We start from the raw sequence: 26,222 nt of genomic DNA on the forward strand, positions 1-26,222 counted from the left end.
AGAAGTTGCAAAAACCTATATATTATTGAAAACAAAAAGCCTGCGTTGGGGCATTACAAAAAGCCTGCGTTGGGGCATTACATAAGCCTAGACTGGGGCATTACAAAAGCCAATGCCAGGGTAAAAAAAAAGGAAAGGAGATGAACTTACTGATAAGTATCAGGATGAAGAAACCACCAGAAATGGATTGAACTTCACCACCGCAAAAGTTTAAAACCTCAAAATCCTCAGAGAAAGAAGAAGATATGACAAAGCAATCACGAAGACAAGAAGCAGAAATGAGGTCTACGCACAAGTTACCCAAATTAAATAAGTTACAGTTGAATGGTTATGATGTATTTCCATAGACAGCGTGATTACAAATTTTCTAGATTTTAAGGGATTTCTTCCAACATGTCATCACCTCTTTGGCTACTCGAGGAGTTGGAAGTGTGAGGAAATGATAGGCATGAAAATCGAAGAACACTCAATATTTTTGAAATTTCACGAAAGCGTAAAGAGAAAGCTTTATGCCTGCCCCAAGGTATAATTACCATAGTACCCTCCTAGAAGGAAATGACTTCAAGATAGATCATGAACTCTTTACTATTAGCTCATAACTCGCAAGAGAATTACTCCCATAGTTCATACTCTCGAGCTGAGGGAGTGGGGGGGCCTCTGGTATGGGTAAAATACTCCAGCCACTAATAGCAAGACACGTGGAGACACGAGAATAGGAAACATGATCCACAAAGCCTCTCGCATTACTTTCCCAATATGGAAACCTTCTAAAATCCCAAGAGCAAGGAGTTACACTCCGACTTGGAAACCCAGAAGATCTACGATTCAAGCTCCCCATTAATGGAAGGAATCTTATCAATCTACAAGATATAGAAACTTGCCTAAATTAGACTCTTCAAGAATGGTTCCCACTCCTGAAAGGAAACTACTAAATCAAGCCGGATCCATATCAGAGAAGGATCCTCATCTCCAATCGATTCTACCAAGCCACCAATATAAATAGAACTTCACCCCCAAGGGGCAAGGTATGTCACAATTTCTACTTCACATCTAGAGGATATTGCTCTGCCATTCCCTTCAGTTGCAAGGAAGCTGACTTAGGCATCAGCCGGGACAGTCCCGGCCCTCTCATGGTGTCTTTTCCTTTGTCTTCCACAGTAGTCTCTTGGAGCGCAGCTCGTAGCCATGAAAAGTCAGTTTTCTGCTGCAACAGTTTCTATTCCGCCAAAGAATTGAAGGTTCTCAGATCGCCGGAAGTTGCCGCTTCTCAAGTCGTCAGAGAGTTGCAGACTTGATGCAAGTCGCAGAAATTAAGGAGAGGTTCGGTTCAAAGGCTTTCTCAATGATAATGCTTCAAATATAGGTAAGGGGGGTTGGGTTGGTTGTGTTCTAGTGCAAGGATAAAATAGTCATTTGAATTTCGTAGGAAACCTGGTTAGAAAATAGGGGTTGGTTGTAATATTAGAAGGAAGGGGAAATGGTTTTAATACTGGGGCTTAGTTAAGGGATGGTTTTTTTTTTCCCAAAAAAAAAAAAATCTCTGTATTGACTGGACTGGACGTGCAGGTTTGTTCTCAACATCGAATCTTTAGGATTTGGGTTAACAAATAAATATCCCTTCAAGGACTCCATTGGTCACTTAATGAATTAATCATGTCTTTCTTGTTTCTTTATTAATTTGATCACTACACGATAACAGCTGAGAGAATAAAAAACTAATCAAAGAGTCTTCATTTTTCCTTGAAAGAACGAAAGACTTGTTTCTCTCTCTCTTTCCTTCAAATGACTTAGACTCTCTCTCTCTCTCTCTCTCTCATATGTTTATATGTATAAATATTGGTTCATAAGAAGGTTGAATTGGCAATAGCAAAGGGAAGGGAAAAGGGAATTGATTAGAGTAGTCAATAACCTTCCATGGCCACCAATTGTTTCTCCTTTCTATTTTCTTTTGTTGTTCTTTTATTTCTATTTGGTTTTTGGAAGAAGGTGGAGGCCAATGGATTCAAAGAACTGACGGCGAATGTTAATTACCATAGTCATGTTATTACACTTAGTTCCTTGATGCCGGCAAAAGTTTGCTCTAAACCAGCCAAAGGTAATCTTCATTCTATCACCGCATACCTGTATTAGATCTGAAAGTTTGCTCTAAATGACTTGTTTCTCTCTCTTTTCCTTCTTCTTCTTCTTTGTTTTTCTTCCTTTTCATCTAAACCTTCTAATTTCTATTGGTAGTTTAGAATAGTTCCTATCATAGAGGTTCACCCTAACAAAACTTTCTGTTTTGAGAGCTGTTCATTTCAGCTTCAATTTACTTTCCATGATACTAAAGTAGTAGTAAAAACTTAATTTCTCTCAACAAACACGTCCAGATAATATCTGATGGGGTCAGAGAATACGTCTCATGATATTGTCGGTTTGCCTTCACGCTCTTAAAAGGTCTCATGTGGGAGTGAGGATTTTAATCCTTATATGGATCGACCATAGTCTTTCCTTCATTCACCGATGTAAGAGTACCTTAGTCGCCTGATGAGGTCAGAGAATACGTCTCATGATGTTGTCCATTCTAAGCGTCCTCACTGTTTTAAATGGTCTCATGAGGGAGTGAAGGCTCCAATCCTTATATGGACCATAGTCATCCCTTCACTCACTGATGTGGGACTATGTTAGTCACCTGATGAGTTCAGAGAATACCTCTCATGATCTTGTCCGTTTTGTGTGCCCTCACGGTTTTAAAAGGTCTCTTGAGGGAGTGAGGACTCCAATCCTAATATGTACCACAGTCTTCTCTTCACTCACCGATGTGGGACTATCTTCGTCGCCCCTGGGGCTACTCTTTACCTACAATAGAGGCTCCCCAGTGAAAGGAATAGCATGTTGCTAGTTTTTTACTTGCCCGAACAAGGGTTCCCACAGATGGAGCCAATGATGAGGTCAAGAAATGCATCTCATGATATTCTCTACTTTGAGCTGCCCGCCGAAACTAACTTAATGTCACCCGCACGGTTTTAAAAGGCCTCATGTGGGAGTGATGAGGACTCCAATTCTTATATAGACCACGGTATTCTTTTCACTTACCGGTGTGGAACTATCTTATTTGCCCCTGGGACTAGTTTTTGCCTTCAATGATACCTATTCAGAGTCAAACAATTAAACCATTAGAAATTTTAGAAAGGCATGAATGAACATATATGAGAGTATATAGACCTTGAGGCTAAAATTAACACATGGCTAATCAAAACTATTCTTTTGAATTTATTTTTGCGTAAGATTCTTTTGATATTCAATGGTACAAAATTAAGGAGTTGCTATATCAACCTTCCATATGATATAAAATAAGAGCATGGCCACATATATCATTTGGACGTACTTGTCCAGACAAATTTTTACCTTAATTATTTAACTATTTCGTTAATTTCTAATTAGGATAATATGAATAAGAATGACGATTGAATCCCCTATCTATCTAGAAATTGACCAATTTTATGTCATTCAATAATACATCTCTCACATGACGGGTAGGTGGTTCAATACTCAAAGTCAATCCATCAACTTCCTGCCATTATTGAATCCTATTATTAACTAATTAGAAGTATATAAGGGATTGTTAGGCTGGTACTAATTTTTAATTAGTACCATATAAGGGATTGTTAGGCAGAAATTTTTTTTTTTTTTCATTTTCTCATTCCCATATGAAAAGACACCTCTACCCCCTTGTTTTGAAGAGGAGAGATATAGACACATGAAAGTTTTGGCGTAGGCCACACTCCCGGACAGAAAACTTCTTCCTTTTTTTCTTTTAGGTAGAAAGCCTTTTTCACACATATTATAGAATGAACAAAGTTTTCCTTCACCACATGGGAAGGGTTCATCCAACATCCTAATGCCCTAAAATACTACTCATCAGACGAAGTTGATAATACCCTCACCCCCTCTCCCGCCCATCTGATAAAACGGGGTCAAGGGGTTCCCCTTTACTATGGCAAAAGGAGTACTCTAAGTTCTCTTGGGTATGATTTCAAAAAATATTTCGGGGGTGATTTCAATTTCGGAAGGTGTTTGGTATGACTTTTGCACCTTTTTATGTAATAGCTTAGGAGCTATTTCACGTATTTAGGAAGAATTCCATTTTATGTTAAACACTTTAATGAACATGTGCTAATGATGAGGGTATAAATTTCATTTGACCTTTCTAGAATTTTGTGCAACATACATTTCGATTCGCTCAATGGAAAGTAATATTTCTAAAATTTTTTGAGTTTGAAGGGAAAAAGAATGTTGCCTGGCCATGTGGCTCAAACACCAAAACATAGGAGCATGCAAAAATACCAATCTGCCGTCAATAAAATAAAAAATCCCATTCATGTTGATGCTCCTATGTACTCTCATTGGCCCTCACGCTAGTGTAAGGGCCAATGAGAGCATGTACGGCAGATCGATCAATAGAGTAGAATTTAACATTTTGCGGGTTGGGCCATCATTTCGACCCCCTTGTGTCTAGGCGTAGGCGCCATGTAGCCTGGCAAGGATTTTTTTCCCAATTCAAACATAGGTCTCCCGGAAGGAGATTGGTAGTTTAACACTCAAAAAGTCAATGAACTTTAGTTGATGGCTTGATGACAAGGAAATTAATATTAATAATGGTTACATTCTCGATCAATGCTTTCAGGTTCCGAAGTCTTAAGCAGGCTATTGCATGTAACTCACAAATATGGACCTTGCTCACCATTGAAGGAAGGGAAATTAAAAATCCCTAGTCTTCGCCAGATTCTCATCAAGGACCAAACCCGAGTCAAGTCAATCAATTCCAAGATCTCCAACCGACAATCATCGGTAGCAGGTTCCACAGTAAAACTTCCTGCCAACTCTGGCGATTCCCTAGGGACTGGAAACTTTGTTGTGAGGATTGGATTTGGAACACCTGAGCAAAATTTCATACTAGAATTCGATACAGGTAGTGATCTTACTTGGATCCAATGCAAACCATGCGCCATCCAATGTTATTCACAACAAGATCCCTACTTCAATTCTTCTGCTTCCTCCACCTATTCCAACATCCCATGTGGCTCCAACGCATGCTCGCAACTGAATTCAGCGGGCTACGCGCTGCAATTCTGCATCACCAATTGCCTCTACCAGGTCACATATGGTGACGGATCCTACTCTCAAGGGGAATTTGTAACCGATACACTAACACTATCTTCCTCTGATGTCTTCCCCAATTTTGAATTCGGGTGTGGTCAAAACAACCAAGGCCTATTTGGTACTACAGATGGATTACTTGGCCTCGGCCGCAGTGAGATCTCAATAGTATCACAGACTGCTCAAACGTATGGAAAGCTTTTCTCCTATTGTCTTCCATCATCAACCAGCTCCACTGGTTTTCTTGCATTCGGTAGCCAAGCTGGTTCTTCCTCTTCTATTGCTTCATACACTCCACTAATAACAAATTCGACATACCCATCGTTCTATTTCTTAAATATGACTGGTATTAGTGTTGGAGGGAAAGATTTGGCAATCTCACCATCAGTTTTTACAACTTCAGGAACCATTATAGACTCTGGAACTGTGATCACTAGGTTGGCACCAGCAGCCTATTCACCACTTAAATCAGCTTTTAGTGAAGGAATGACTCAGTATCCAACTGCACCAGCTTATTCAATACTCGATACATGCTATAACTTGACTGGATATAGTACAGTAACAGTACCAAACATAGTGTTGCATTTTGGTGGAGGTACTGACTTGAATGTTGATAGTTCTGGGATTCTAGTTCAAGCAAGCTCATATCAATATTGCTTGGCTTTTGCTGGAAACAGTGCTGATACCGACTTGGGGATTCTTGGAAATATGCAGCAGCATACATTTGAGGTGTTTTATAATGTGGTAGGAGGAAAGCTGGGATTTGGTGCTAGTGCTTGTAGCTAATGAGAACCAAGAGAAAAAGGAAAAATGATTCTTATGCTGTAACTTGTTTTATAATAAATCTGTTGGGGTTTGGAGTTAATTAAACCATCCCCCATCTGTGCTTCGTTAATTTTACAACAGAAACATGTGAAATTGCCGAAGAAGAGTGGGTCTAATGACATAGGGTAAGTAGAAAAAGAATTGGAACTCCCTTGCCTTTTAGTGTCAAAAGATCCAAAATGTGGAAGGGGCCTCATCTTTCTAATGTTTTCATTTGACAGAAAGTATGTTTGTAATTGAAGCTGAGTTTTATTACATCACCTTTTTTTTTTTTGTTGCTAAAAGATCAGGTATATTATAAAATGGAAAAATAAAATACTGAAAAAACTAGTTGCAACACCAGGAAACAACTAACAGAAAAATCACTAGGCACAACCCCCACCTACGGTATAGCCATCAGCAGGGGAAGACTGTAGACGCTGAATTTTGACACCACTCCCGGCAATGATGACAATCAGACACGAACGACTGACGAAATCCCCCAAAGGACTTTTTCCCCCATACACTAGCCATGTCACCCCCTCCATATCCCTAAAAACAATTTACAAGACCCTTTTACTTAGCGTTGAAGGTGGTACTGTTCACCTTCCTTGACCACGACGGTCCTGCTAGCCTGTTAGTGGGCCGTGGGGGTTGTAGAGGGCAGGCAGCCCCCTACCGGGGGTGTAGAGGGGCGGAGCCCCCCGACAAAAAATTTTATGAACGGCCAAAAGAGACAAAAATCTTAAAAAAATCCCCGATACAACCCCGCACAACTAGTCAGCGTGAGTTCATTGATTTGGGCATGACTAGGTCTATGGCATACACAGAATTGAAGAAAGTAGGGCTTTTGGGCACGGTTCGACCACGACCAGTCAGAGATCCTCTACCTTCTTGGTATGACCCAAATCACTACTTTGATTATCACACCCAAAAGGGGCACCCTACTGATGAATGCATTGCACTCGGGCATGCTGTCCAGGACCTACTAGAAGTAGGAAAGTTCAAGTCAGAGGTAGAACAACAGTCTGTTAATCAAACAATCAACGTCCTCAAAGAAGATTTAGAAGGATTTGACCCCACCTCCTTGATCCAAGCTCTGCCGGTTCCTTTAGAAGAGGTAGTGAATGGTCGAAAGCCTCCATCAATGATGTTTGCCCAGGATATCCATGAATCTTCTCTTCCTTCAACAACCAATATGACCAAGCTGAATGAGCCTGAAGGCAATAAAGAGATCAAGGAAGAAGAGGTTTTGGCAGGATTACAATCTCGGATTGACTGTATGCCTTTCCATCTCCAAGAACAGATCATGCATCAGGTCTTACAATCAAGGAGTGAAGATTTCCTAGAATTGTTTCATGAAATTACTCTCTTCAACCGTGGGAATGACGACCTCCAAGGACTTCCTGTCCATCCAGATTATCCTTTCTTTAATATCTTCGGGATAAGAGATGTCTACCAGTTGTCCACTGAAGCCCTTTGTTTCCTCTAGTACCTCTATGAAAGTTAGGTGGTAGCATTCAGCTTCCGTGTTCCAGAATTGTTGACCTATATGAGCCAGGATGAATCGCATCCAGAATTTGTTCCCCCTCAGTCAAACATAATGAAGTTCCTTCTTCGATTTCAGACACAGACTCTACACGCTCCATAGTCCTCACTGGGGATAGGAATCGCAAGGGGAACCTAATTTGATCATGCGTCAATCTAGCTGCACCTTTTATTCTGGTACAACATTCAATTTAGTGGATTTTTTTTAACAAAGGATATAGAAAGGATGATTGGGAGGAGATAAGAAATCATTTGTGTGAGATTAACGGAGTCCCTAAGGAGAAGATTCCTCCTAGTTTATGGGAAAATCCTTTTGATGCTACCACCAGTTTTAAAAGGGAATACTTCTTTTACATTGCCAGCCTGCAAAGCGGTAGAATCGCCGAAGAAAGTTCTCTGTATTCCTCCGATGGAACAGGGACAGACACTGATTGAGGACATCACTGTCGCCCGAAGACGTTAAACTACAGTCATTACCTTGATGAGGATCAGTTCACAACCCGACGTAAAATGGATCCAGGACCCAGTTCTGGTTAGAAGGGCACTTTTAATGGTACAAACTGCACAGTCCCATGACAAAGCAGTGACAGTACTTCACTCTTGTGTAGACATGATCGCACTGAAGACATCATTAGGTCCGCATCCCTTAGGTCTTTTCATTCAATCAAATTTTCTTTTGTAAACTCATCCACCGTGTGTTTTCCATTAGCCGTTAATGAATATATTTTGTTGTCCATCTACTCGTTCTCTTTCTTTTCGCATTCATTCAAATGGCAGTTTGATCTCATGATTGATAGTTAAAAAAAATAATCTACTACCCATTTTTCCAATGTCAAAGTCTTGATGGTAAAAAATCTAGAGCTTTCCATACATCTGATCCCCTTCCAACAAGTCGGAAGCCTAGATGAAAATTTCATCTCATAAAGCCTATTAAGGGAGGCCCCCCTTTGGCCGCTAGTCATCCCAAAAATAAACCCTGAGACAGCAAAATTCATTAGTCCCCCAGTTGTGCCTTATCCTTTTCCTTTAAAAAACTTATTTTGGCCCCTCCTACACCTCATTATCCATATATCCTCTTGCTCATCAAAATGTCCCATTAGCTTCTAGGGTCTAACTGGAAGAAGTCTCCTCGGTGAAGTAAGATGTCACAAGGGTAATACGTTTCCGAAGGATTTAAACAAAAAAAAAAAGTAGATCCGTCTCCAAAACCAAAATTGAGCCAATAAAAAAAAATGATGAAAGAGTCCAAAAAAAGAAAGAAGAAGAGAGAATTCGAAAAAAAAAACATGAGAGTTCGAACAAAAAAAAAATGAGGATGCATTGGCTCAAGATCTTGCAAACAATTGAGAAAAGTTAGACCATGGGGTAAAAGTTTCCACTTTTCCTTTGGAGACAATATTGTAAAAATTGTCAGTCAATCTTCGAAGGTAAAGCCTTCAGTTCAAATGAGAAGGATTGCCTAACTTCTTGATTACACTTTTGGAAAGAAAAATTGTCAAAATCCCAAAAAAAAAAAAAAAAAAGACTTCAATTACCAGATTCCTGGTAGAATTTTGGGAGTAGAAGTGTCAAGTCATGGTTGGACCCTAGGGGCACATTTGAGCCTTTACCACCCTTTGGAACCCAGTCCTAAACCCCATTAGAACCTAGTAAAGCCCTCCCGGGCTAAATGATGATGAGACTCTCCTCAGCAGCTTCAAGCTAACCCAATTATGATGGAACTTAATTATCAAGGCTTTGACGTTGGGACATCTTTGTCCTGAACTACGTTCGACCTGATCCCAACTTAGGGTACATAGGCAACTTGATAAAAAGAACAATCAAGTTCGGTCCTCCCACATGTACAGTCCTCCGTCCATCCATTCACTTTCCTATCTTTTTTTTTTTACTCTCCATATTTCCGCTCTATCCTCTTCTTCGTCAATATCTCTCTCTTTGGTGCGACCCAATGATAAAAATAAAAAAAAAAGAAGCCTGTCTACCAAGGTCAAGGGAATTTATGGCTTGGAACATCAGTAGCAGTGTACTCACCCTTTTAACCAACAAAGTGACCAAGGGAATACTAGAAAAGGAATTAAGTTGTCAGTGGGGTAATCTCTATCCGAAATGATGGGGCATGAGGAAGAAAGTTTATTTCCCTAGGGCAGTCTACAGGGAAGAGCATCTGAAATAAGAGGGGCATCCTGTCCATGGAGATCAGTTCCTAATCGTTGAAGAACCTTGATGACCACATGGAAAAGAAATGGTACCCATGGAGGAAGGGAAGAATGACCTATCCACCCATCTTGGGCGCATCCATTTTGACCTACTGGGGCAAAGTTCTATCCATTCGATTTTGGCCCCTCAACGTCTGTCGAGCCTATGCGAGTAACAAGGACGTGAATAATATGCCTACAGGGAATTGTGCAATAGGATTTCAAAATGAAATACTTTTGCAAATAAAATATTTTTCAAAATAAAAATAAAAAAAGAAGAAAAAAAAAGAGGTGAATCACAAGCATGCAAAATATTTGTTTCTACCTAGGTTTTTGGTGCTGCCATAACATTTATGCACTAACCATTTGTGAAGAACAAGTGTTGTGCAGTACAAAAATAAAGGATATTTGGTAAGCATTTATGATTGTATATGATTGCTTTTCATTTGCCCATGTTTGCATCATAAATATTTGCATAAAATTGATTATTTCATCTTTTTACATAAAAAAATAAAATAAAATTTCATCATACATAAGGATTTACACTGTCACATGTTGTTTAAACGTTGATTTTTGTTGCACTCACATACAACCTGATCTCATATCGTTTGGCTCCTAACACACTCACGTATGGCTTGACAAAACCTTCAATCTCTTTTGTACTCGCATGCAATTTGATTATCCAACCACTATTGGATTCATCTAAGACCTTTAAAAATTCTGCACTCTTGTGCAATTTGATCCTATTGATCCCTACTATACTTGTGCATAGCTTGATCATTTCAATCTCACTATACTCGCGTATGGTATAATCACATGTGAATTTTTTGGTCTTAGCCGTACTCGCGTACAAATTGATTGAACCTTTGATCCTATTGATCTCTACTATACTCGTGTATAACTTGATTATTCTTTCAATCCTTGGTATACTCATGTATAGTTTGACCATCCTATGAATTTGACCCCCCCTTGTACTCGCGTACAATTAGATCGTTGACCTTTTTTATCCTAGCTATACTCATGTATAATTCGATCACCCCATAAATCTTTTGGTCCCTATTGTACTCATGTACGAATTGACCCATCGTCTGATCATCCTTGCAAGTTAATCATTAACTCTCCTAATTTTTGCTATACTCCCGTACAGTCTGACCTCCCGTAGTCTCCTAATTTCCACTATACTTGCATATAGACTAACCTCCTATGGTCGCTTGATTTTTGCTATACTCGCGTATAGACGGACCTCCCATGGTCTCTTGATCTCTTCTATACTCGCATATAGTCCGACCTCCCGTGGTCTTCCAATTTCTGCTATGCTCGCGTATAGTCTGACCTCCCGTGGTCTTCTAATTTTCACTTTACTCGCGTGTAGTCCGATCTCCCGTGGTCTCCTAATTTAAGCTATACTCGTGTATAGTCTGACCTTTCGTGGTCCCTTGATTTTCGCTATACTCGCGTATAGACTGACCTCCCATGGTCTCTTGATTTCTGCCATACTCACGTATAGACCGACCTCCTGTGGTCTCTTGATCTCTTCTATATTTGCGTATAGTCCGACCTCCCATGGTCTCCCGATTCCGCTATACTCGCGTATAGACCGACCTCCCATGATCTCTTGATTTTCGCTATACTCGCGTATAGACTGACCTCCCATGGTCCCTTGATTTTTGCTATACTGGCGTATAGACCGACCTTTCGTGGTCTCCTAATTTCCGCTATACTCACGTATAATCCAACTTCCCGTGGTCTCCTAATTTCTGCTATATTTGCGTGTAGTCTAACCTCCCGTGGTCTTTCGATCCCCGCTATACATGTGTATGGTTCGACCTCCCGTGGTCCTCTGATCTCCTCTATACTCACGTATAGTCCGATCTCCTATGGTTTTTTGATATCTGATATACTTGTGTATGGCTTGATCACTCGTTGACCCCATCCTTCTTGTTGAGAGATGGCACCTCATCCTCAAAATCTAAACCTTGTTGAGCGTTGCTTAAAATCAAAACCCTACCAAGCATTGCTCAAAATCAAAACCTTGCCGAGCGTTGCTCAAGATCAGATTTCAGCTGAGCGTAGCTCAAAATCAAAACTTTATTGAGCGTTGCTTAAAATAAAAAATTTGCTGAGGGTTGCTCAGAATCTAAATCCTTACTGAGCATTGCTCAAAATCAAATCCCAGCTGAGCGTTGCTCAAACCCAAAACCTTGCTGAGCATTACTCAAAATTAGATTCCCGCTGAGTGAAGCTCAAAACCAGATCCCTGTCGAGCATTGCTTAAAATCAGACTCCTGCTGAGCGTTGCTCAAAACCCTACTAAGTGTTGCTCGAAATCAGAAACCAGCAGAGCGTCGCATAAAACTATTACCCTTTTTGATCTATTGATCACCGTTGTCATCTGATCCTTGGATCGCCCATTACCATTTGATCCGTTGATCACCCATTGTCATTCAATTCCTGGATTGCCCGTCGCCATTTGATCTTCAATCTCCCGTTGACACCTAATCCTCTAGATCGACTAATTAAGCACCCGTTGCTACCGAACCATTTTTCGAGATATGTTTAATTGTTCAAAAAAAAGATTTCATCGGACGGTTTGCCGAAATTAGTTTTATCGTTCCAAATTGAAAAGTTTTGTTGAATGATTTACCGAGTGATTTACCGAATTAGGTTTTATCGTTCAAAACGTCATCACCTATGAGCAAAGTGGAGATAGTAGTTGCTCAACCCGAGGAAGTTTACCGAAAGGTTTACTAAGGGACCTCCATTACCTTTGAGCAAAGTAATGGAGTAGTTGCTCAACCCAAGGAGGTTTACTAAAAAGTTTGCTGAGGAAACACCGTCGCCTATGAGAAAAAGTGACGGTAGTAATTGCTCAAAAGATTTATCGAATGGTTTACCGAGACAAGATTTTTTCGTTCAACTCCGCCACCTATGAGTAGAGTGGCAGTGAAGCATGCTCCTAGTGATAAAATCAAGTGGTCTTTTGTCTTTGCCCTTCGGTTGTTGGCACAGACCTCGGACAAAGAGGGGCAAACTGTAGACGCTAAATTTTGTCACCACCCCCGACAATGATGGTAATCGTACACGAACGACTGAAGACGTCCCCCAAAGGACTTTTCCCCCCATACACGAGCCATGTCACCCCCTCTATATCCCTAAAAATAATTTACAAGACCCTTTTACTTAGGGCTGAAGGAGGTACTGTTCACCTTCCCTGACCACGGCGTGGGGGTTGTAGGGGGGTAGAGCCCCCCGACAGAAAATTTTATGAAGGGTCAAAAGAGACAAAAATCTTAAAAAACATCCCCGGTATGACCCCACACAACGTCCCCGCACTAAATGTCACGGCCCCGCACAACAATCTCACACCCCGGCCCCGTATGGCAGCACCACAAGTGGCCACAGTCTGTAAGGCAGTGCCACACCCGACCGTGGCGCCGCATGGCAGCCCCACACCGGAGCCCCGCACGACAGCTCCGCACATCAACGCCACGCACCGCGGGAAGCCCCCTATGGCACCGCACGGTAGCGTCGCGGCCCCCCCAAAAGAAGTTTTTTTTTCATTTTTTCATGCCCCGCGACACCGTGGATTTCACCGCGGCACCGCCAGGCTTGATTTTTGCCTACAAATAGCCCCCTCCACCCCTCATGTTGAAAGGAGGGTCCTGCACCACTAGCAGAGAGAAAATCTTGGCCAATAGTGGAGACAGTGGTGGAGTTAGGGGTGGAGCCAGCCATGGTTGAATAAGTAATGATAGAAAAAAATTTAGAGATGAGCAGCTCATTGGAGCAAGGAGGCTCTGGATGCCATGTTAAATTTATATTACTCCCATGAAATCATGATTCCTCAATAGAGGAATATATACAAATTACAAGAGATTGAGATGTACAGGGTAACAAATAACCAAGAGTACTTAGAATATATGATTTACATATTGACAGAGAGTGTTGATGAAGCTTCCATCTGAAGAGGAATCCATATTGCATCTGATCACGGTTTCCCAGTTTGTGATAGAATCCATATCACATTTGATAACAGTTGCTTGAAATAGGAGATTGAGTTGTACATGGAATGTACTACCACAGGAGAGGGCTATATCGTCAATAACATAGAAGTGATTTTGTCTGCAAAGTGGGTGAGCCCATTTGGTAGACTTCTTTCCTATTGTTGGGAAGCGGAGTGGATGTGTTTGTGATTTTGTTGGGCAGCTATACAAGGTTGATGACCGCCTTCTCGAAGAGAGATTTTTGTGTGCACTGATTCACCCCTCCCCTCTAGGTGCCTGGGAACTACAAAATAATTTTTTGATCAGTAATTGTAAATTGAGACACTTTTTTTATTCTGGAAATTGACTTACTTCCTTGTACTCTCTGTGCCTCTCTTTGTGTGTGGGACTGGGGAAGCATGCGACCTCTGAGAGGTGGAGGGGGTGGTTTTGAGGGGGGCTATGGATGGTGGTTTTAGAGGGGGTAGAGAAGGTACTCATGGTGGCAGTAGAGATGCACGTTTTGGTGGCCGTGGTCGCGGGGGTAGAGGTCGCGGTGGATTTCGCGATGAAATACCTCTCCTGAAGTTGCAGAGGTTTCTTCCTTTAGTCATGCATGTGAAGGTGACGTTGTAACCAAGCTCAAGAATGAGAAAATACCATACTGTTAAAATTAATGTATTTTCTAATCATTATCAAGAAAATTCTAGACTAGGCACAAGAAGGCTTTTGGATCTAGAAAACTCTAGTATAAGTCTAGGTAACATCTAGGGAAGTCCAACTATTTTCAGGTAACATCTAAAGGAAATCTTTATAAAAAAAAATCTAAGGTAAATCCTTGGATTCCTAGCGAGCCCTTTCATTTTGAATTCATTTAGTTCAGAATGAATCAAATCTCCCCAAGTAGGATTCGAACCTACGACCAGTCGGTTAACAGCCGACCGCTCTACCACTAACCTTCTGAGGAACAACAGGATCTTCCATTCATGGCTTCTCAATCCCTTTGGAATACAAACAAACTCCTAATGTTTATTTTGTCTATGATGTGATCTCTAATTTCATTGGGAAAATTCTTGATCTATGCTCTCTTGTTCCTCCGTCCTTTGTTGATGAAATCATTAAGATCTCTATTTCAGGAGGTGAGGACAAATGGTGGTGTTCCTTATCCAGGGATGGCCACTTTTCCACTCGTTTGGCAGCCAAATATCTTAGAGCTCAATACCTGCCATGCCATGATCCCAATTTCTCTAAGTGGTGGCGTTTTCTTTAGAAACTCAAATTGCACCCTAAATTTCAATTGTTCTTTTGACCTGTTTTAAATGCAGGATTACCAATCAAAGCGACTCTCTCCAAATGGATGTCGATCGAGCCTACTTGTGTTCTTTGTGGTTCTTGTGCCGAGTCCACCTGGTACCTCTTTCTATCGTGTGACTGAACTAAGCGTATTTGGGCTGCAGGTCCGTTGGGATTAAGGACTGAGTTCTGGCCTGTCTAGTTCTTATCTAATTCATCCATGTTTTTCTATATTTTCTTCAGCTGCTATTGACAAACAATCTCAAAATTGGTTCCTCTCAATTTTTATTGTTACTTGTTATTTCATTTCGCATGTTAGAAACAAGATTCTTAAAGTATTAGCCACGACTGATCCTATGACTGTTATTAAGCCAGTCCTACAATGGCTTTCGGATTTGAATATTTGTCTCCCAATGTTGTTGTAATAATCTATGTAATATTTCATCTATGAGATCTCCTCTATTATCCTGTTTTAATTTGTGCAGGAGCATTTAATCTAGACTTAGATTCTTCTGGATGGTTGTTGATATTTTGTTTTGTAGCCTCAGGGTGCTTACCCTCCACAAACAGCATGGAGGTCATGTTATTTGGTTTTTTGCAAGGTATAATCCATGCAGTATCCACGAATCTCCTCATAAAAGTAGTTTGGCTCCACAAGGATATATGACTTACTCTTCCCACCCCGTCAACAATCTTCGAATCTCTTACCAAATTTGCTCCAAATATCAAATGCTACTAAGAACTTTAAGGATATTTTATTTTCTGCTAATGCAAACACTAACCTTGTTGTTGCCCATAGGAAGCTAGCTGTCAATGCCATACAATAACAATACATCTTGACACTTCTATCTGATATATTTTTCTGTTTTCATGAAAAAAAAAAGAAAACTTTGTCGGTAGAAATAGTTGAAAATTGCTAGAACTGGGACATACCGTATATTTAGAAGAGTTCAAAGTACCCAGTATTGAAAAACAAGTGAAAGTTCACCAGGTTGATGTTGGATGGATCCTATAATCAATTATTTGAAAGAAGGACCCCCAGAGCAACCAGCAGAAGCAAGGAAGATAAGGATGAAGGCAGTAAGGTTCCTCATAATTAATGGGGTCTATACCGGAGGTCATATACCTATCCTTTTTTTTTAATGTGTTTAAGAGACTCAAAGGTGCGCTACGTACTTCAAGAAGTGCATGAAGGGATTTGTGGACAATGCCTTGGAGGAAGAGCATTAGCCCACAAAATTCTCAAGCAAGGGTATTACTGGCCAATGATGCATAAGGAATGCATGGATTATGTCAGAAAGTGTGAGAAGTGTCAACACTATGCACCAATCCGGAGGCAACCAACGTCAACTCTTGTCCCAGTGACCAGCCCTCTCCCGTTTGCTATGTGGGGAAGGGACATCTTAGGACCCTTAACGCAAGCAGTTTGAGGCAAAAAAGTTCGTGATTATAGCGATTGATTATTTCACGAAGTGGGTTGAGGCAGAGCCCTTGACGCTTATTACCGAAGAGAAAGTTGTCAAATTTTTTAAGCATTCAGTGGTTTTTAGGTATGGGGTCCCATGAATAACCGTCACAGATAATGAAAAAATAGTTCGTAGGCAAACAAATCAAAACCCTTTGTGAAGAATTAGTGATTGATCATAAAACCACATTAGTAGCCTATCCTTAGGCAAATAGGCAGGCAAAGGTCACGAACAGAACACTCCTCTAAGGCTTCAAGAAGAAGCTAGAAGAAGCCAAAGGATTATGGGAATACTGAACTACTACCAGGTTAACCACGGGGGAAACTCCATTTATGTTGGCCTATGGAGCAGAAGCCATGGTCCCAGTAGAAATTGGAATCAAAACCTACTGAGTTCAACATTATGAGGAGCAAAGCAATGAAGAGGACATGAGAGCTAATTTGGACCTGATTGATGAGGTACGAAACAACGCTCAGTTGAGGATGGTTGCCTATATTCAGAGGACTGCGAAATATTACAATTCGTGAGTAAGAGAAAAGAGGTTTTGGTCGGGAGACTTAGTAATGAGGAGCGTAGAAGCTTCGCAACCATCTATTATAGATAAACTTGCTCCCAATTGGGAAGGGCCTTATAGAGTCACAAAGGAAGTTTATCCAGGGATATACTACTTGGAAACCCTGAAAGGAAGAAGGATCGACAAAGCATGGAATGCTGAAAATCTGCACAAATACTATTACTGATTGTCTAGTGGTTAGTCTTATTTCTTTGTAGTAATTTTCAATTATTTTTAAGTTTTCATATGAAATTTGAATAAGGTTGCAGGAAATGGCCATCTCATCATTATTACAGAAATGTGCACACGTAAGACCTTTTAAATTAAGGCATCGCACCTCATAAAGACCTCTAAGTTGAGGCAGTGCATACGTAAGACCTTTTAAGTTAAGGTACTGCACCTCATAAAGACCTCTAAGTCGAGGCAGTGCATAAGTAAGACCTTTTAAGTTTAGGCACTGCACCTCATTAAGACCTCTAAGTCTCTAGGCAGTGCATACGTAAGACCTTTTAAGTTAAGACACCGCACCTCATAAAGACCTCTAAGTCGAGGCAATGCATACGTAAGACCTTTTAAATTAAGGCACCACACCTCATATAGACCTCTAAGTCGAGGCAGTGCATAAATAAGACCTTTTAAGTTAAGGCACTACACCTCATAAATGCCTCTAAGTCAAGGCAGTGCATAAGTAAGATCTTTTAAATTAAGGCACCGCACCTCATAAAGACATCTAAGTCGAGGCAGTGCGTAAATAAGACCTTTTAAGTTAAGGTACCGCACCTCATAAAGATCTTTAAGCCGAGGTAGTGCATATGTAAGACCTTTTAAGTTAAGGCACCGCACCTCATAAAGACCTCTAAGTCGAGGTAGTGCATATATAAGACCTTTTAAATTAAGGCACCGCACCTCATAAAGACCTCTAAGTCGAGGCAGTGCATAAATAAGACCTTTTAAGTTAAGGCACCAAACTTCATAAATGCCTCTAAGTCAAGGCAGTGCATACGTAAGACCTTTTAAATTAAGGTACCGCATGTTACATCTGTACCTGAACCCTGACTTGAGCTCCGAATGTAGGTCTGAAACCCGATGGATCCAAGGCCTTACCCACTAGCAACCTGTGGTGCACTGACCCGGTGATCATTTCTTAAGGGAAAACTCTGGTGATGTCATGCTTACCAGTCCAGAGGCAACTACCAGACCTATGTAGCTGTTCTATGCATCAGATGATGTACAACCTAAGGTAGAGCTCCTACTTAACTAAATTGGGTTTTAAATTATTTTTTAATGATTAAACATTGTTTGATGGCCACAAATTATACAAGAACAATGCCCCAGACATGGCACATGCCCCTGTGGGACCCAAATGTAAAAACAACAAGGTTTCACCTACTGGTCCATCCATAGTGATCGATTGGATCGACGAGTACTGTTGTCACACACGAATTTCACTTCAGATGTGTGGGTCCCAGTGTCTCACACCCCGAATCACCTCCCCGCACCTAAAATGACTTGTGGGAAGGTTATCCTAACACTGTGATCATGTGGGGCCCACTCTGGGGCCATTTGCATTAGAGAATAGATTTCTAGAATGCATTTTATACAAAACTACACTAGGCAAACAGGCCTTAGTGGCTGGACCTATATAAACAAGTCTTCAGCCCAAAAACCTCTCCTATTCATTTCGTTGGAGAGAAGGAAGAGAGAAAGAGAAGGAGAAAGAGGAAGAAGAAGAAGAAGAAGAGGAAGGAGAAAAGGCTTGGGACCCTTTTTGAGCTTAGATTCTTCAAGGTAAACCGAAAACCCAGTAGTTCTAAACTATTTTCTTGTAATTTCCATGGCTGCAACCATGTGATATTCTTTAAATCCTACTGTACAACCATGTCTCATGTGTTCTTCATGTTTTACTAGCCTTAGATACTAGGATTCTTACATGCATGCATGAATCTACTAAGGTTGACCTGTTATCTACATTTCTCATGATATATACATGCTATAACTAACATTACCAGCTTGTATAATTGATTCTCATTCCCATTGCTAGCCTTGAATGATCCTTGTAGATGTAGGAACTTCAATACCTAAATGCATGATGAATCCATGGCTTTGTTTCCTGAAACAGAGCTATTACAGAACTGTTAAAAACCACTCCATATGTTAAAACCTGTTGATCTTGTGTACAAAGCCATGCATGCTAGCCATAGATGCCAAGAATCCCTAATACCCCATGCATGTTTTATTTTTCACCATACGCATGTTGGTTATCATGCATGGAACCCAATAATGTCTCCTGATCATCCATGCAGTCCATAGATCCAAAGATCCAAGCTAAAACAGCGGTGCCTTTTGAGATTCTCGAGCTGCACTTGTACTGGTCCATTGGTACTGGTCCATTGGCTAGACAATTACCAATCGACCACTACCAGAAACACTACCCAATTACAAGCCTGGTCAGTCCATGGCTTGTGAAACATTATGAAAGACCTTTTGTGTTGAAACCCCAACCATCCCAGCTCTATACCTACTGTTTGGAGTCAGTATGACTTCCAGGATGTGTTCGGGCAGCCAATCCATGTTTGGAATGGAACCATGACCCAAACCTTTGACAGAACCACCGGAATACCATCTAAAAACCCTTGGTGTGAACCCATGACCCTTCCCCTAAAACCCTTTCCAATTTTACAGCTGTGACCCTACTGGTCCATTGCTACTAGTCCATTGGATGGACCAATACCAATCGAACACTACAGGAATCTTGGACCTGTGTTTCCTTTGACCTACCCCAAGGTCTGGAACACCATGATAGAGGTCATTTGTGTTATCCATATTATAAACCATACCATTCTAGCCCTATGATAACAAGTGGAGCATAGCCAAGGTGAGTGGAATTACACCATACGTGTAGGTGTAACATAACTAATGAGTTATGATAACAATAACAATTTATTTTTTGTCTTTATATTTATATTCTCATGTTCTTATTGGAATTATGTTGAGAATTATTGATGGAATGCTTGTATATAAATTGTTAGCCTAAATAGAAACGAGGCCGATGGTAGCCCGTAGAATGGGATGCAGTTAACACCACCCAACTCGTACGATATCATTAAAATTGCTAATCTAGAAGCCGCAGCTGGCTTGGAAATGAGGCTAGTGGTGTCCTATAGAATGGGATGCGGGGCACCATCCGACTCATGCTATGTCATATAGAATGCATATGGCTAGATACTCATCACCCGTGCTACGAACCCTTGCCAATAAGGGTTTAGGTGTTGGATACCACAAAAGTGTGAGGCCAATGTCCTGAAGAGCATTGCTTGGTTAGTTGGCTCATCGGGTCACTAGGACAGGTGATGTCTGTTGGCCCATCAGTTAATAGGGCTGGTTGTAGCACAGTGGTAACCTAGAGGGGCGGTCTAGCTAACCTTGGGAAGGGATGCTAGAGCTGACTGGTTTTCTCCGACAACTCAATAGGTGTATTGCGAGAAGGGGTTAGAGGCTCGCACCAGGGATACATGTATTGGGGATTGTAGTAGCACTATATCTGCCCTAGTTTGTCTGTTAGCTGGCTTAATAATAATGATGAATATCATTCATATAGACTCATGGTTGTGCTTGCATGTGCACGCACGGTTTATATTTCATTTACGTGCTCGGTGGAACTCACACTCTTGTATATTCTCTTTTAGGTACTTTTTCAGGTACTGGTTTGCCAATGGATGATGAAGCTGTTGATGGACTGTAGATCTTTCTCATGTTGTTGATCTACGCAGATTTTATTATTATTTGAATTTCTCTCTTTCAAGAAGTGTAATTACCATAACAATGTACTTTTTGAACAGAAATAGATATGTATATGGTATAGCATAGGTATTTGGGATTTTATTATAAATGATATAAATCATCTATGGGTAGTTCGATCTTCCGTTGCACTCTGATATTCATTTATTATCTTTTACCCTCATTGTGTGGTTTGTGACATGTAAGTATTGCTTTTGGATCCTTGGGGATTGGCGGATGTCGTAGGATATCTGGGCCACTTGCCTAAATCTTCCCAAGGGGTGGTTTCGGGCATGACACCGCACCTCATAAAGAACTCTAAGTTGAGGCAGTGCGTAAATAAGACCTTTTAAGTTAAGGTACCGCACCTCATAAAGACCTCTAAGTTAAGGCAGTGCATAAATAAGACCTTTTAAGTTAAGGCACCACACCTCATAAAGATCTCTAAGTCGAGGCAATGCATAATAAGACCTTTTAAGTTAAGACCTTTTAAGTTAAGGCACCGCACCTCATAAAGGCTACTAAGTCATGGCAGTGCATATGTAAGACCTTTTAAATTAAGGCACCGCACCTTATAAAGGCCTCTAAGTCAAGGCAGTGTGTATGTAAGACCTTTAAAGATAAGGCACCGTACTACATAAAGACCTCAAAGTCGAGGCAGTGCATAAATAAGACCTTTTAAGTTAAGGCAGTGCACCTCATAAGCCTCTAAGTCAAGGCAGTGCATACATAAAACCTTTTAAATTAAGACACCGCACCTCATAAAGACCTCTAAGTCGAGGCAGTGCATACGTAAGACCTTTTAAGTTAAGGTACTGCACCTCATAAAGACCTCTCTGTGGAGGCAGTGCGTACGAGACCGTGCATAAGTAAGACCTTTTAATTTAAGGCACCGTACCTCATAAAGACCTCTAAGTCAAGGTAGTGCATATGTTAGACCTTTTAAATTAAGGAACCACACCTCATAAAGACTTCTAAGTCGAGGTAGTGCATACATAAGATCTTTTAAGTTAAGGCACCGCACCTCCTAAGACCTCTAAGTTGACGCAGTGTATATGTAAGACCTTTTATGTTATAGAGGCACACCTCCTAAGACCTCTAAGTTTAGGCAGTGGACACATAAAACATTTTAAGGCACTACACTCCATAAGATAAAGATAAAGCAGAACAAAATACAATACAAAAGAGAGTAAAAATAAAGAATATTTTATTCATGTCTTTCAGATCATTACAAGTATTGGAATACAATAGAAGCACAAGTGGCAACACGATTTCTACTTTATGGCTGTCATAAAGATCAAGAAAGCAAGTTGTCAAGAAATCAGAGCAAACGAGATATGGACAAGATTTCGTCCAAAACATTAGAAGTGGAAGATGAAGGAGCTCCCAGTCACTCCTACCAATCGATTGATGAGCTCAGAGCTAAAAGGGAGGCTTAAGTTTAGTGAACCCAAACAAGTAGATTCAGAAATGCTAAAGCATTGCTCGATAGAGAGAGGCTGAAGTGCTTAGAAACACCATTAGAGAATGAGTTGCACAAACTAGGGTCAAAGGAAGACCTCAAGCAATACGAGGAGCTTTGAGATTGTCAAACCAACCTCCGAGCATTCTGCAACTCATCACCAAATCTCCCCACAAACAGAAGAAACCACATGCTCCTTGCTGAACCAAGTATTGAACTTCAAACAATCAAAGAAAGTAAACTCCTGACCTTGTCCAGGCCCCATCTTCAACAACGCCAGACGACACAAAACAAGTGGATCACCTGGGTTACACCCTTATGTTTGGAAGATGAAGGTCCTAAGGGAGGTTTGCAAACAACGAGCCAATGTGTTGTTTGAATATCACCTCTGAGAGCACCTTGTTGTTTGAAAATTACCTCTGAGAAGAACAACGCAGTAGTTCCTGGACTAAAACCAAGCATAATGGTTGCCGAAATGAAGATGAAAACTTTTGGCTCCAAAAGAAAAAAGAAGGAAGAATGACCCCTTAGAAACAATCTGCCTATCCAAATGAATAATGAAAGTGGAAGTGACTCCTTATAAAGGGACGCAAACAACCTTGATCCAGTCCCAATGAATGCTTCAGATCGCTTGAAAACCCGCCTATCAACTAATTCGCCACTTCCCAAGTAAGTGGCCCACATGGCAAAACCTAGGGACATGATACGAAATGACACAACACGACATGGAACGTCTCATTTAAAGTGCATTGATTACTCACTGAGAATATATTCCCCAAAAGGTAGTTAAAAGTCATTAAAAGCGAGTCAAAGCCATTAAAAATGAGTAAAGCGTTGGAAATGAAAAATGTGAGTGAAATGAAGTTACTTGTCCTCAAGTAAACAAAAAAAAAACTAATCTAGAATGCAGAAATCCTAACTCACTTTCGTAGGAATCACGGTTGCACTTAGCATGTGCAACAAGCCTTTGAACCCCTAGGTTACCCCTAGTGGACGTGTTTTGTCTCATGGGTGTTTGCAGTGAATGTACACCCAAAATTCAATAAAAAGAAAGAATGCTATAAATTTTAATCATGGCATGAGTAGGATAGTGCATATAATCCCAAAAAGTGCTCAACTAAAGATCAAGGAGCCAAAGGTTCCCCCACACTTGAATTTTATCACCCCACATCAATTCAAGTAACAAGCATGCATCAAGTTTAAGGTATCTCCTCATATCTTCTGAACACTACTCACCTTCAGGTAAACCAAAGACTTAGGCTTTGAGTATTTTTTACCATACTTTCTTTCTAGGCATTAAGACAAAAGCTTTTTCTTTCTCAACAACAAACTCTATTTCTACTCCACTACTGTTCTCTGAATGACATGGTGGAGCATACACCAGACACCCAAGTACTTGGTGGCTTCGCTTTTTGTATGTATCCATATGACATTGAGACATTGATGCAGGAGTTTTTTTTTTTTTTTGAGTTTCCTTCCAAGGAATTTCAAACAAGTCACCCTGCTTCCTGAGGCAACAGTGCCCACTCTAGTCCCAAGGAATTCCACTTTCCTTTCTGTTTCTTTTTTTTTTTTTTTTTTCACTTTCATGCCTTGCCTTGCCACAAACAAATTGGTCTCAACTACTAGCCAAAAGATCAAAGGGTCCATAAAACACATAGAGGAATCTAGCCATCAATAGAAATAGTGCTCATATTTTTCAACTCAGTCCCTCTCACTGGATACATACCAATTACCATCCTTGAAAAGGGATTTTTTTATTATTTCGCATGTTAGGGCACCTAATTCCCTCTCTCTCTCTCTCTCTCGCTTCGCAATTAAAGAAATGTATACACAAAACCAAACTACCGCCACAACCAAAATTCACCAACTTCACCAATTAAGTCCAACACACCCCCCACACTTAATTCATGCAATGTCCTCAATGCATGCAGAAAATAAAGAGCAAGGACAAGGAGGGAGATGAGGGGGCTTACCACATATAGTCAACAAAGAGGATCATGAAGAGTCATGAGCTTTACAAAAAGTACTAGGGGCAGCAACAGAAATCTCAATCCATGGCCGATAAATGTAGAAAGAGCTTCAGAACCAGAAAATACTCGACCATGAATTTTGGTAAAGCAAGAAATAACATGGAAGTTAAGCACAAATGATAAATTCCCAACAGAAAAATCTGTCCTCATGGGACAATGGAAAATGAAAGTAGTGAACAATAGTCCATGTAGACAAATCCTCCCATTCCCTCCTATGGTCAATGCAGAATGCATGCCATTATCATAAAAATCAACCAAGAATGGATCGCAGTAAGCATCAAAAGGATCATGAATATCAGTAACCTCATCAAGATAATCATAAAAATGGGAGGTTTACTCAAATCAATTCTAGCAATAAAATTATCCGCCCTTTTCATAACTTGATTTTCCAAATAAGGATCATGATAATAAGCTTGAAGAGCATCATGACTAACATTGTCCACCTCAATAAAATCATCAAACCTAGGAGATTTGGACCAATCAACGTACGGGACAAAACAATCCTCAAAATGACAATTATCTGGGTTTAAGAATGGGGGAGATCGAATTTCCAGGGTTTCCATGCTATCATGAAAATTTGATTCTAAATCAGTGGAAACACTAGGCTCACTAAGATCAGAAATTTTAGGCAAAAGTTGGACTTCCCTAGGTGGCTCATCGAACTTCGCTTCACTAACATCTTCAGGAGACTCAATCTCAATAAATAAATCATCTTGAAAATCATTTTTTTGGGGGTGACTCTCATTAACTTCTAATTGGGGTGTTGGACTTTCAACATCATTAAACTGGGGATGGGGCGGTTCATTCTGAACTGGAATCTAGTAACATGGACTAGGTTCAGGCTGACTAGGTAATTTACCCTTTTCCTCCTCTTGTATCATAGTGATTAGTTGAGAGAGTTGCTTCTCCATTCTATTACTACTTTCTACGAAAAGGGCAACGTTCCTCTCAAGCTCACTCCGTCTGGCCTCCTCACCCATTTTCTGAAACTTAGGGGGTTGGTGATATTGTTCAAGGAGAGGTGGCTCATTGAGATTCAATGGAGGGTTGGGCATTAGAGGACCAAACTGACCATGGTATTGGAAATTGGATGGTCCAACTTGGTTATTCCATTGATCCCACGAGAAATTGGGATGATCACTCCACCCCTGATTGTAAGTGCCAAAAGAATTGTATTGAAATAGAGAACTCACATTCTCATCACCATAGCTGCCCCCATAAAGATTAGGGCATCCGTCCATAACATGGATAGCTTGGGGATGTGACCAATCAAAGTTTTATGAAAGCCCATAGTTGGGTTGGGGAATGAAATTGTACTGGGGTGGTGCAAAGTGGTTCTCTAACTCACTACTTTTGGCCGCCCTAGCCTGTTTAAACCTTTCCCCCAAAGTTATGGCTGCCTTACCCTGTTTCCACCTTTCCCCCAAAGTCATAGGTGGAGGTGCACCTCCCATTATTCCAGACATGCATAAACTAACCACCTATCCCAAATTGAGGTCTCCCTTAGAAAAATTAAAGAAAAATAAGAGATTAGAAAAAAAAAATCACCAAAAACAAGAGGGAGTCCAAGGTAGATGGTGCATCTGTTCCTCAAGAATCGAAACAATAGTTCCAAAGCTATAAGGTTGACAGCAAGGGAACCCATATAGTCTTCAAGAGCCACCTACGTGCGACTCCAAGTGGATTCTGATGTACAGTGGAGGACTACTATATGTTTCTGTTTTCAAGGCACTCACTATGTCACTTTCCTTTTATCAAAGTTGGTCACCTTCAAAGATAAGTCACATGCCAATCCACCCAACCAAGTCAAGATGCAGCGTCATAGGCAACCAAATCCTATGATTGGGCGCACAATATTTGAAACAGAAGAGAAACAAGATGAGGTTTTTAAAAACTTTTTTTTTTTTGAACAAGAAGAGGAGAAAGAGAAGAAACTAAAGTACTTTGAATCACTTAAAAATCAGAAAAA

At 40.6% G+C, this 26,222-nt stretch overlaps 1 protein-coding gene and 1 non-coding gene across 2 annotated transcripts; one reads left to right on the forward strand and one right to left on the reverse strand.

The window, feature by feature from the left end:
- The first annotated feature begins 1,914 nt into the window (after positions 1–1,914).
- Positions 1,915–6,014, forward strand: LOC122672343 (aspartyl protease family protein At5g10770-like). The gene is made up of 2 exons (XM_043869833.1): positions 1,915–2,095; positions 4,667–6,014. The coding sequence occupies exons 1-2, from the start codon at positions 1,915–1,917 to the stop codon at positions 5,923–5,925; spliced, it is 1,440 nt and encodes a 479-aa protein (XP_043725768.1). The 3' UTR covers positions 5,926–6,014.
- An 8,550-nt stretch (positions 6,015–14,564) lies between these two features.
- Positions 14,565–14,636, reverse strand: TRNAN-GUU. Its single transcript has one exon. It is a non-coding gene; the product is annotated as a tRNA-Asn (tRNA).
- Between the last annotated feature and the right edge of the window lie 11,586 nt (positions 14,637–26,222).

This window comes from Telopea speciosissima, chromosome 8 (assembly GCF_018873765.1).
Source record: "Telopea speciosissima isolate NSW1024214 ecotype Mountain lineage chromosome 8, Tspe_v1, whole genome shotgun sequence".
Lineage (NCBI taxonomy): Eukaryota > Viridiplantae > Streptophyta > Magnoliopsida > Proteales > Proteaceae > Telopea > Telopea speciosissima.

What these genes read in the sequence shown, in the direction of transcription:
- LOC122672343 (XM_043869833.1), top strand. Translation starts at nt 1,915, where the DNA reads ATGGCCACCAATTGTTTCTCCTTTCTATTTTCTTTTGTTGTTCTTTTA. An exon ending in TTGCTCTAAACCAGCCAAAG is followed by an intron (nt 2,096 to 4,666) that starts GTAATCTTCATT and finishes CAATGCTTTCAG; the next exon opens with GTTCCGAAGTCTTAAGCAGG.